Source organism: Taudactylus pleione, unplaced genomic scaffold (assembly GCF_031769625.1).
Source record: "Taudactylus pleione unplaced genomic scaffold, aTauple2 ptg000100l, whole genome shotgun sequence".
Classification (NCBI taxonomy): Eukaryota; Metazoa; Chordata; class Amphibia; order Anura; family Myobatrachidae; genus Taudactylus; species Taudactylus pleione.
The window spans coordinates 5,015,009-5,027,602 of NW_028284502.1; the positions used below are offsets into that span (position 1 = coordinate 5,015,009).

The following is a 12,594-nucleotide window of genomic DNA, read 5'->3' on the forward strand; positions in this document are numbered from 1 at the left end:
GGCGAAGTGATGCTGGGTGCGGACAGCCGCGAGGGGGAGGGTTAGGTTTAATGCTCCTGAGGGGGACTTAGGGTTAGGCCCCCCCTGGAGGTTAGGGTTAGGCTAGGGGAAGGGGGGGGTTAGTGTTAGTCACCCCCGGGGGGAGGTTAGGGTTAGGCACCCCCCCGGGGGACTTAGGTTTAGGCGGCGGGGAAGGGGGGGTTAGGTTTAGGCACTTTGAGGGGGGATTAGAGTTAGGCACTTGGGGGGAGGTTAGGGTTAGGCACCCCTAAGGGAGGGTTAAGGTTAGGTGGGGGAATTATGTTAGCGATACTTACTTTAGGAACGATCTGGATTTTCACCCTTGCCGGGCTGCCGCTGTCAGAATTTACACCCCCGCAAAACTATCTTGTGTTCAACTCAGCCTCAGCCCCTATGTGATAGATAAACAAATTACCAAGTGCCTGGTAGACACTAGAGATAAAGGTTTTAAATCTTCAGCAGTGAATGAAGAGGTGATTGCCAACCAGAGGCGGCTCCAGGGGTGGGGCTGCAGCACAGTCCTTAAAATTCAAATAGGGGAGTTATACCAACTGCCAGTGAGTCCCTGTCATCTATGTTTGGCAGCGTTTGAAATGGCAGTTGGTGTGACTCCCCTATTTGAATTTTGGACTGTGCTGCAGTCCCACCTCTGGAGCCTCCACTGTTGCCAACCTCACAAAAATAGATAAATAATTAGATGATAGATATCACTGCGCAGATGAAACCTGAGATTGCTTCAATAAACACCAGTAAAATGAAGCACCCCCCAAAATATATAAATCTATTTATTAAAATTGTAGAAAATTTTTATATTATTTAAAGCTTAAAAAAAAAAAAAAAAAACATCAGCCCCCATGTGTCCAAGTATAAATCCAACTGTGACTTTTATATTATTACTTTTAAGAATTGGTTTTGTGTTTAATCCCTAGATGATGCCCTATTTTGTTATGAATATATTTTCAAAATTGCCTGGACTTCCTGGTCTGTTTGTAGCATGCGCTTTTAGTGGAACTCTGAGGTAACATTCCATTATTTAAAATATGTTTATGCTTCTGCTTTCATTTGTACAAACATTAAATATTGAAAGTGGCCAGGGGTGCCAAGACAGGTGGGGGCAGGTACCAATTTCCTGGGCCCAGGCTTGTCTAAGAGCCCAGGCCAGCTGTGCGAAGAATGCTCCCCTCCTCAGCACGTAATGCCAATTCAAATAGTTGTTTCTCTTTTTTTATTTGCCACTCCCCAGGATTTGGCCACGCCTCTGCCATCACCCAGCCCGCCACTGCTCCATACACACCCAATAGGGGCTACAGGACAGAGGGTTCCGCTATAAAACAAATGCACAAAACCTAAAGGCTCTAGCTAAGGATATTTTACTGGTGGTATATATAGCTTATGATGGTGTGGGAGGTCTACAACTCAGTTCTGTGAAAATCCAGCCTATTGTTGTGACATACTCCTTCTGAATGACATTGGCAGCACTTGACCATAATTTTTAAGGGTTTTGTGAAGATTTCAATGAACAACGCAATCTGCCGAATCTTCAGGCACGTGGCTGGCCATGCTTGACAGATCCGACCATTCACTATCAGGTCAAACTTAAAGATCCCAAGTGGCTCTATTAGTGCGAATAACTACACATATACAGTACATCGTGAAAGTGGTCACCAGCCGATTGGAATTTTCGGCAAGCAACGTTGGTAATCCAGACAGATTCCAAATTTCGATTATTCTTCACTGTGTTTGGTGGTCAGTTGAGCACCATGCATAGAGATATTTAGCTTATTTAAGTTTAAATAAGATAATGGGGTATATCTACTAAGAACTGGAGAGAGATGTGGAGAGAGATAATGAGGTCTATGTACTAAGCCTTGGGGAGAGAAGTGGATCCAGATAAAGTACCAACCAATGAGCTCCTAACTGTCACTTTACAGGCTGTGTTTGAAAAATGACAGGAGCTGATTGGCTGGTACTTTATCTTGCTCCAAGACTTAGTATATAGACTATTAAGTACCAACTAATCAGCTCCTAACTGTCACTTTATAGGTTGTTTAATTGGTTGGTACTTTATCTCTCTCCAATTTCTCTCTCTCTTCCCCACATTACGAAACAACCACATCTTATAGCAATTTTAAGCTCCTGTTGTCTTTTTATATAACTCCATCAGTTTGTCCATTTATGTCTACTTTAGTATTAAATTAATTGTCCACTTTAATGTATTGTTTTCATTTTACATGTCTTGCTGAAAAGTCCAATAAAATGAATAACTGGGGACCCTCGCCACCACAAAACCAAAATAGACACATATCTCCAGTACATTCCCCACTATCTGGCCAGCTTGATGTCCTGTTAATAAATCCATTAGACATGATGCATTATAAACTCCATCATAATTACTGTATGATACTTTATTCTGTATGACAGCACGGTGGCCGCCAGCATCAATGCTCTGGCTACTGTTACCTATGAAGATTTTGTTAAGAACATTTTCAAGAACATATCAGACAAGAAGAGTACCTGGATCAGCAAAGGACTATGTGAGTGTTGGCTGAGCCAAGTACTGTATATGTTCTAATAATTGTGACACTTGTCTATAAGGGGACATGAGTGAAGATTTAGGAGTTGGGAGTTAATATTGAGGAGGATAATAATAGAGCGCAGAAAAAAAGGGGGTAAAGCCCCAAGCAACCAAACAGATATTTGATTTGTTATGGAAACTGTCCTAGAAAATGAAATTGTTGCTTTGGGCTATTGCCTCTTTTTTCAGCAGTTTTCATAATTTCTTCCAGTGATCAAGAAAGTCTTAAAGATGCTGGGGGGTATATTTATTAACAGTACATTTTGGTAGATTTTTGGTCGATTTTGTGTTTCAGGGTCTAAATCACACATTTACTAACAGATGATTTTTGAAATTTTTTTTTAAACAATGTCAAAAATCATCTATAAGTGAATGTGCGATTTAGACCTTGAAATACAAAATCAACCAAAAATCGAACAAAGTTGACCCAAATCGACTTTCAGTAAATATACCCCTAAAACACATATTTGCTACCAGATAATTTTTGATATTGTTTAAAAAAAATTTTGTCAAAAATCATCTGTTAGTTAATGTATGATTTAGACCCTGAAATACTAAATCGATGAGAAAAAAATGAGAATAGTATATTCAATCTATCTACCAGAGCCTTAAGTATATCGGAGAAAGCCTTACTAAGTAAAGGGTTTAAATATGCCCCAGCCAAAAAAACTAATATGTTTACGTTATTTGTTGACCTGAATAGATTCAGTAGAAATTTAAGCAGCAAAAGATACTTTGCATTAAAGCAGCTCAAATATAAAAATGACGAGTCAATTCCAATTGTCCTTGATGAGGAAGATAAAGATGCCATTGAGGCATTAGAAGAGTTGGCCTTAGAGGGGTTTCCCAGAAATATATCTCCAGTACATATTTATGATGTTGAGGGGACTGTTAAAAAATCGCGTATGTTAAAGAAAAAGTCTGATTTCTACCCTTGGCAATACAAAGGGCCTTGTGTGGAGGGGTTTTATAAGATAACCAAGGATGATTTGAAAAACTTTTGTGAAACCGTAGAAAAATCCCCTCTGAGGGACAATCTCACAGTTGAGGAAAGAAGGGCAATAAAGGTGTTGAAGTCAGATAAAGTAATAACAATAAAAATGGCAGATAAAGGTGGAAGGGTGGCTGTTCAAAACACGTGTGATTATTTGAAAGAAGCACATACGCAATTGGGTAATGTATTGTTTTCTAGAACCCTTCCATGCAATCCCACCCAAAAATTTCAGAGTCATCTTAGAATCTTGTTGGATGATGCCTTGGCCAATTTTATTTATCACTCACCCTATTATCCCCATATATTATCACCTTCCAAAAATTCACAAGTCCCTTAATGCACCTCCTGGCGTCCCATTATTTTGGGTATAGGGTCCCTCACATCAAACCTTTCACATTTTGTAGATGTCCACTTACAAAGTCACGTAGTCACCCTGAAATCATATATAAAAGATACCGCACAATTTTTAAATATGATTCAAAATATAAAATGGAAAAAAACATATTATTTCCTTACTTGTGATGTGGAATCATTATATTCAAACATCCCACACATGAAGGGGGTTGAAAAAATTAGGGAACATCTAGATAAAGACTCTAACATGGTGGAGGAACTATGTGACTTTATTGTGGCATCTATTAAATTTATTTTAGAACACAATTATTTTTTATTTGACACCACACATTATTTACAGACACGGGGGACTGCCATAGGGACCAAGTTCGTCCCAAGCTACGCAAACCTATATATGGGCTCATTAGAGGAGGAGCTCATATGAGGCAGTGGCTTTGGGGTGAATTTGGTCCTCTATGGCAGATATATAGATGATTTATTTTTTGTTTGGGATGGGGATCTCACGTCTATTCACACTTTTATTAACCACTTAAATTCCAATTTGTATGGTCTTAAATTCACTAGCACTATTAGCCCGACACATATTCCATTTCTGGATATTGCACTATTGGCCAGAGAAGGACGGATACACACTGAAACTTTCTTTAAGAAAGTTGACTCTAATAACTTTCTGGAATATGGTGGTAGTCATTTAAAGGCTGAAACAACATTCCAAAAAGCCAGTTTTATCGTATCAAAAGAAATTGTTCTAGTGAAACTAGCTATCATAAACAAATAGAAAAAGTATATAAGGCATTCGTAGAACAAGGTTACCCTCTTCACATTTTAGAAAAAGCTTTGAATGACACTCAAAAGAAAAATAGGGATGACCTATTAGTAAGTAAGAAATCATATAGACGGAAAGTGGAATGGGAAGGATATTGCCCATTCATAACACAATATAATATCCATGCTCATGCAATCAAAGAGATCATTAAAAAGAATACATCAATTTTGAAGGTAGTTCCAGTCATAGGTTCAATGATTGACAGTGATGTCAAAATTGTCTATAGAAAATCTGATAATTTGAAACAAAAATTGGCTCCAAGTATGTATAGAAAGAATGGGAACATAGACAATAGAAATAACAACAAAAAAGAGAATAGACAGGAATTGGGTGATCGTATGAACTGGCTACCAGATAACCAACAGGTTTCTTTAAATGTGGAAGAGAGAACACAGAGACCGTCTTTCAATCTAAGAACACATCAGAATCATTTTGTAGAGTCCTTCCTTAACTGTAGTTCAAATTATGTAATTTACATCATTGAGTGTAGGTGTGGCCTCCAGTATGTGGGGCGAACCACACATACACTCAATGTTCGGTTTTTAGAACACAGGAGAAATATTTTAAAGAAAAATTTAACACATAGCTTATCTAGACATGTTTCGGTCTGTGGAGGGGAGGTTATTAGCCAAATCAAAGTTAAAGCTATTGAACAAATTAAAAGTACAGATAGAGGGGGAAATAGGTTGAACATATTATGTAAAAGAGAGGCGTATTGGATATTTAGATGGAAAACTCTGGATCCATACGGCCTCATTGAGACAATTGAATTGAATAATATCTAATATCCAGGCCATCTTTATTTTAGAAGGCTTTATCTGTTAATTGTATGATTTACATCTGAGTTCTCTGTATCCCTAGTCCTATGATCAGTTCGTAAATTGTATAGTTGGTATACTTTTGAATATAGGCAATTCTTTATATATGTTGGTCATTATATATTTATTTGATAGATGCTTTATAATTCTTAAGTAGATCCCGTTATTAGTGGTTATTTAAGATAGAAATTTACCCTTGGCTCTTGGGGGCCCCACATTCTTTTTGATGTAAAAACATAGGGCCTGATTCAGACCCACTCGCAAGCGGCTGTCCACTCGTAAGTGGGTCGATGTTCTGCACTGAGCATGCGCACGACGGAGGGAGCTCCGTCGTGCGCATGCGCCAGACGCGACGAGCGAAGGAAAGTCCTTCGCTCGTTGTGTCTGATCAAAGGGGGCGTGCTGTCGATGTTGATTGACAGCACGCCCCCTTTGGTGGGCGTGCCGGGGGCGTGCCTCCCTGACAGGGGCGTTCCTAAGGGAACGCCTCCCGTCAGAAGCCGGCCCACTGACATCACTAGTGATGTCAGTGGGAGTGATTTTGGCTCTGATAGAGCCAAAATCACTCCGGGCCTTGCGGTTGAAAACCTCAACCGCAGGCTCCGGCTCGCAGTTTCGATGGTCGCGATGGTCAAGACCATCGTGGCCATCAAACTGCACGCTCGTATAGGCTGTGGGTGGTGACCCACAGCTATACGAGCGTCCAGGAGGACGCTCCATAGTTATGGAGGACGGCCCTCATTCAGAGCGTGCGCTCTGCTCAGAGCGTACGGCTCTGAATGAGGGCCATTGTTAGTTAACATTTTCGGTAGTTTAGGTTTAGCGTACTACTTTATATGTTTAATTGGTGGTTCCTCTATATGTACTCTTGTATGATCATCAGCTAGAGATTATAACATATAGAAATAATGATCTACTAGACTCTCGATCATTATATTTTATAAAAAATATGTTCCTTTATAGGTCTGTATTTATACTGATTTTTATTTTTATTTTATATTTAATTTAATTTAATTTATTTTATTTTATGCTAGTCATTCCTCTCGTATGGTATTTAATTTCAGTAATAAACATTATTTGATTGCAATTATATTTCCTTCTCTATATCTGTAGATAAGTACACAATAACAATATAATATCCATATGGCTTGATATGGGTGTGTATTGTTCTCTATTGTCGATTATTAACCTGATTTTTAGTTGATTGAAATAATTTTGGTATATAAGGTTTTGTTATGGTCATTGCAGTTTATGTAGGTTTAGGATTATATATGGACTATATATGCAGGCACCTCAGGGTAGAATACTAATAAATAATATATACAAATAATATTTATAAGAATATACAGTTTGTATTATATGTGTTTCACCATAATATGCATGTGCAGACTGTTTATTCCTTTGAACGGCAGCAGTATGGCATGCCAGTGGTTAATCTTTTGATGAGGATTGAAAAGTATACAATCCGGACACTTTAAGAGGGATATAACAGAACACCAATGGGTTGAGAACCATCCTCTGATGAAACCGCCGTGTCATAGGGGGGAGAAACGTGTCATATGACCCGTGGAACGCAGGTGGAACGCAAACCGGAAGCCGGAAGTTCAATACTGGAAGTAGCGGAGTGCTAGCAGCCAGCGTGCAGCAGCGTGTAACAGCTTACAGCAATAGCTTATCGATATACCGTGAGCGGTAAGAAGTGCCAGGATCCAGGAGTAGATGTCCCTCTGCCTGAGGACACAAGCACCTCCGGACCGCATGGTGCACACAGTGGATTAAATATCTGGGTGTTTCACACCTAAATCCCCCAGCAGGCTAATATTACATAGCTTCCTCCCCCTGGGATTTGGGTAGAGGATAACTGCTGCACTACATCCCATTTTCAATCTGAGTGGATGGATGGTAATGTACTGAACATAGAAATCAATTATTATCTATCGCAGTAATAGCATTCTAACCTGCTTTGAACTAGCTGTTTTGCATTCATCACACCTATTAACTGAATACTAACTGGTCATGACTGGACATTAATACTAACAGCAATTAATCCATGCTTGCTGGCTGTAATTAACAACTGCATTCTACGATTCGCTTCACTTTGATATTCATGCATGAGTGATTTTTATGTACTATTTTTGAAGGAATCTATATATAGTATTTTTTTCGTTTTATTTAATATTTTAAATAATATATAGTGTGAGCCGGATCCGTGCTTTAAAGTGTGGCAATTTAAGCCCTATTAACTAATCCATCTGTATTCCATGTATGATGAATTAAATTTTTAAATTGTATTATGTGCAATAAAATTATTAATATTTTTTAAACTAGCAGCCACTGTCAGCGCTCCCATTTCTTTTTTTTTTATTGGGTTTTCACTATGAATATGGGTCTTAAGCTGCCACATGTGGGACTCTGGTCCCAAGTACTGTAGCAGGATTCCATTTGGCTACACTTTCAGGTGTTCAAGGTGGACAAGGTACTGGTTGAACTGAGCAGGTGATTTACTTCTGCCATCAATTTGGTCTGTCAATATGATTAGAAGGCGATTACAGACACAGGTGATCATTTTACCAAAATGCCTGATCATGATCCAATAGATTTGTCTGGGAAGTTTCCAGGTGTTGTATCCATTTTGGGGTATCATATACTGGCATATCAGGCAAACTGTGTAATACATAGGGGGAGGGGCCCGAGATTGCACACCCTAAGCACAATGTGAGGTGCTACCTGCTGAGACTTGTAGTGCTGCAAGCAGAAAATCAGAAACAAATTCAAGTGCACACTCTAACTATGCTGAACCTAATAATAATAATACTGCTAAATTGCATCTAAGAGGTTCTTAGCATAATAATGGCCATAATTATGGGCCTGCCCACCATATCCAGGTGACCTCCATCAGGCAGGTCCCTAACACTCCTATGGAACAAATACAGGGCACGGGACCCCCAAGGCCAACCCAGCAGAACCGCCCCATGGCATCACACTAGTGTGAGATTTAAATTGAGGGTTAAAAAATAATAAAGAAACGCCTATGTGTTAAGTCCTACATAGTAGGAGGTTATAATTAAAAGTGTATAAACTATAAAGTGCTACATATATAAAAAAAATGCCTGATCATGATCCAATAGATTTGTCAGGGAAGTTACCAGGTGTTGTATCCATTTTGGGGTATCATATACTGGCATATCATGCAAACTGTGTAATACTTCAGCATTAATGGTCACTCCTACCATTATATGGATACTAATATAGATGGACAGGTTAGATGGAAAAGTAAAGTTATTGCAGACTTTTAAAGAAACTGTTGTAATTACATTAATTAAAATCCTTGTGCCAAAGGTACATTTAGAGAAAATGAGTGGGATCTCCAAAATTTGCAAACATACAGGACTTTATCCAGCCATACCCAGCGGTATAAAAAAAAGACAAGAAAATAATAATTTTGCAAAGACCATAATAGCTTCACTGTATGAAGAGAAGTTACAGTACAAAGAGAGTTTGGAAGCCATGTACTATCAAAGTAGATTATGTATAGCAAGCAACCCGAAGCTGTCAGCCAGGCATTTGCTGTGATTGGAGGTCATTTTTGAAGCACAAACTGCCAGCTCTGCATTGCAAAACAATCTTTTAATCTTTGAATCATTCAAACCATAAATGAGTACAGCAAATAAACTATTTAATAAAGGTGAATTAAAACATTCAGTTATATCAGGGGCATTTTAAGAGAGGAGGGGGCCTGTGTGCAGCATCCATCACAGGCCCCCTCCTCTCAGTTCGGCGGCCGGCGGCGCACTGAGAGCATAGCGGCCAGCTCCGAACTGATAGACTCTGGGCAGTAGAGTGTGCCCAGAGTCTATAGCGCATGCACAGGTCACCGGGAAAATGGCCGCGGCTGACATTTTCCTGGTGTTTTTACAGCGCTGACACCGGCGCCGACGTGGGACTCCGGAGAGGTAAGTACAAAATGGGCGCAAGGTGTACGGTGTGGGCCCCCCCTGGACCGTACACCCTGCACCCATTATAAATACGCCAGAGATATATAATATACAAATCATAAAAAGTCTCTGAAATTAGAAAACTAATAAAATGATGCAGCTTTGACATCTCAGATATAGTAATCGGAATTACTTTATGCAATTTATCTGTCTGGGATCCGGACAAAATCCTGACAGTGGGGATGTCGGCGCTTAGAATGCGGGGCCGGAATCCCGACATCTGTCAGAATCCCAGCGCCGGCAGTACTGGAGTTAGGGGGAGGGTTAGGTGTTAGGGTTTTGCACTGGGGGGAGGGTTAGGGATATGCACTATGGGGAGGGTTAAGATTAGGAACTAAGGGGGGAGAGGTAGGCTTAGGGTGTGGGGAGGTGGAGGTTAGGTTTAGGCACTAGGGTGGAGGTTAGGTTTAGGAACCAGGGAGGGAGGGAGGGTTAGGTAGAGGGGGAGGAATAGGATCCTGACTGATGTGTCGGTATCTTAACCCTGTCAGGATGCCGACATCATAGAAGTCATAGAAGAATTCTACTACTGTGTAATTTAAAGTTGAAAAAATGCACAGGTCCATCCACTTTAATAAGTTCTTGTAACTGAAATATAAATTGTGATATGAACATGCTTTATAGGAGCTACTAGTCACATAACTACATGACTAATAAATACAATAAAGTGTTGGTTGCTGAGTAAATATTTAATTCTCATTTTGTAGGTGTGCTGTTTGGTATACTATGCACAGCAATGGCAGCGGTTGCGTCGCTGATGGGTGGAGTAGTACAGGTACGTGAAGCTAATGTTTCCTGAGATGACTATATGGGGCTGTAACCAGTGCTGTTCCGACAATGGTTAGATCTACACTCAGTTACTAGCCGGTAAATTGAGCAATCTGTTTATTAAAAGCTCAATCTAATGAGATCCCCCTGGTGATGATGCATTGGGAATCTACTGTTCAGTTAAAATTTGCACAATGATTTTTCTTAACAAATGACGTTATTATTATTATTATTATTATTATTATTTAAGAGGAGATACCTCAGGTGAACATTGCATGCCTCAGTTCTGTGTTATTACCTTGTTGGATAAACTTACAATATTGCCTAGACGATTAAGGTCAAGGGGCCTATGTATTAATAATAATAGCAGTCCCGCGATTATACAGTCCGTCTCACAATGGACTTTTTCAGGAAATGTCCCCGCTATGTACTAACTGTAACTCACAGGGAGAGCGCTAGCGATTACTGCTGTCCCTGCGAGTTACAACTGAGGACGGTGTAAACCAACGAGGTGGCCAAACTCTGATATGCTTAACTTTTGGTACATTGGGATCAGACTGCAGTCCCCATTGATAATAATGGGGACTGAGGGATATATAATATATATATGTGTGTGTGTATATATATATATATATATATATATACATACATACATGTAATGTGTAGAAATGTGAATAGTGATGTCACAATGTATTAATGGTGAGAATGAATGTCATTTATTTTACACTGTCTGTGTGTTCTATCTGTCTACCTATAATCTATCAATCTATCAATCAAAACAATGTCAATATCCAACTGAAAATATATAATACTGCATAATGTGTTTAAACAAACCGATAACATTTTTGAAGGCTATGCCTATCCATTGATACTACATGTACTAAATCATTCAGTTCATTGAAATGTGTTATACCCACAGGCTGCTCTTACTATCCACGGGATGGCTGGAGGACCCATGTTAGGATTATTTTCATTGGGTATTTTTTTCCCATGGACCAATTGGAAGGTAGGTTACAAAACAAATATGATTGCTTGAGTTTGTCAATATCATCATGCAGGATTAAGAAGGGCCTGGAATCCTCCATTGGCTGTAGTATCATTTCTAGGCTATGGGTGTTTTTACAAATTTAATGAGCCGTAGTGCTTAGGCCTACACCCCTCAAAATGAATAGGAGAAAAGGGAGATAAGGGGGCATGGGCAAGCTACAAAGGGCTATGGCACCATTACATTTGAGGTGTGCCCTGTACTTCAGAAGTGTTGGACCACCTTTCACCCCTACCCTAAAAACAACCCCTCAATGCTAATTCACTTTATTTCCCTTCCTCATCCCCAGTCCTTCTACCCATGTTATTAATCATACATCAAACTTATTCAATACTCCCACTCATGTCACTCATTTCCACCTTCAGTATCCACTCACTCTTTTTCTTAACCATACTTCATCTCATTATCCTTCATACTCCTTTATTAGCCACCTCCCCATGTTACCTGTTTACTTACATTATGCAGCATAAGTGGCAGATAGAATACCGGGTGACCACAGCCTATGAGTGACTGGGTGCAGATACTCACTGTGTTAGGTAGAAGAAATGTCAGGGAGAGGATGGCACAGCACTTTCACTCTAACAAGGATAAATCTGGCAATGGGCCATGCCCATGGGTACCAGCTTTGGGACCCCGTGACCCATGTGCAGTACACACCTTGTACCCATGGTAGTTACATCATTGTTCTATGCAACTCAAGAAGGTAGTATTGTAGCCAGCAGATGATGCAGTACCTATTATATAAAATCTATAGAAAAGTGATTCCTATGCTGCTCCATGGCATAATTTATATCATATGTACCATGTACACAAATACATACATACAGTGCTATTCAATACTAGGTTAGGGACGCAGTGGAATCAGTCTATGCCACAGACTATGGTAACCATGCTGTCTAGCAGTGGCATAGAAGAACACTATGATTACCTGGGCCGATCTTGCCGCCCACCACACAAGTGATGCCATTACATCATGGACAAGGCAAATGGAAGAAGCTGAGTGTCAAGTAAATGTTAAGGACAAGCCGGATGGCTTTCCAGGCTGCAAAGTGGTGTTCCAGGCACCCTGCTAGCCAAATGCAGGTGCCCCTGGGGAAGTGAGGGTGCCATCTTTTGGCCTTTTACACTAGGTGGAAGAACTACCTGCACACCCCTAGTTACAGAGCTGCTGCCTAGCTTTTAACACATTGCACTTGCA

General features: G+C 40.0%; 1 protein-coding gene across 1 annotated transcript in view; it reads left to right on the top strand.

Annotated features, from left to right (window-relative positions):
* LOC148525807 (sodium-coupled monocarboxylate transporter 2-like) overlaps positions 1-12,594 on the top strand; it is a 121,105-nt gene that overhangs the window by 82,022 nt on the left and 26,489 nt on the right. The window contains exons 9-12 of the mRNA XM_088470449.1: positions 951-1,039; positions 2,443-2,555; positions 10,291-10,358; positions 11,271-11,357. Coding sequence (XP_088326575.1) covers positions 951-1,039; positions 2,443-2,555; positions 10,291-10,358; positions 11,271-11,357 — 357 coding nt within the window. The remainder of the gene's footprint in view (positions 1-950; positions 1,040-2,442; positions 2,556-10,290; positions 10,359-11,270; positions 11,358-12,594) is intronic.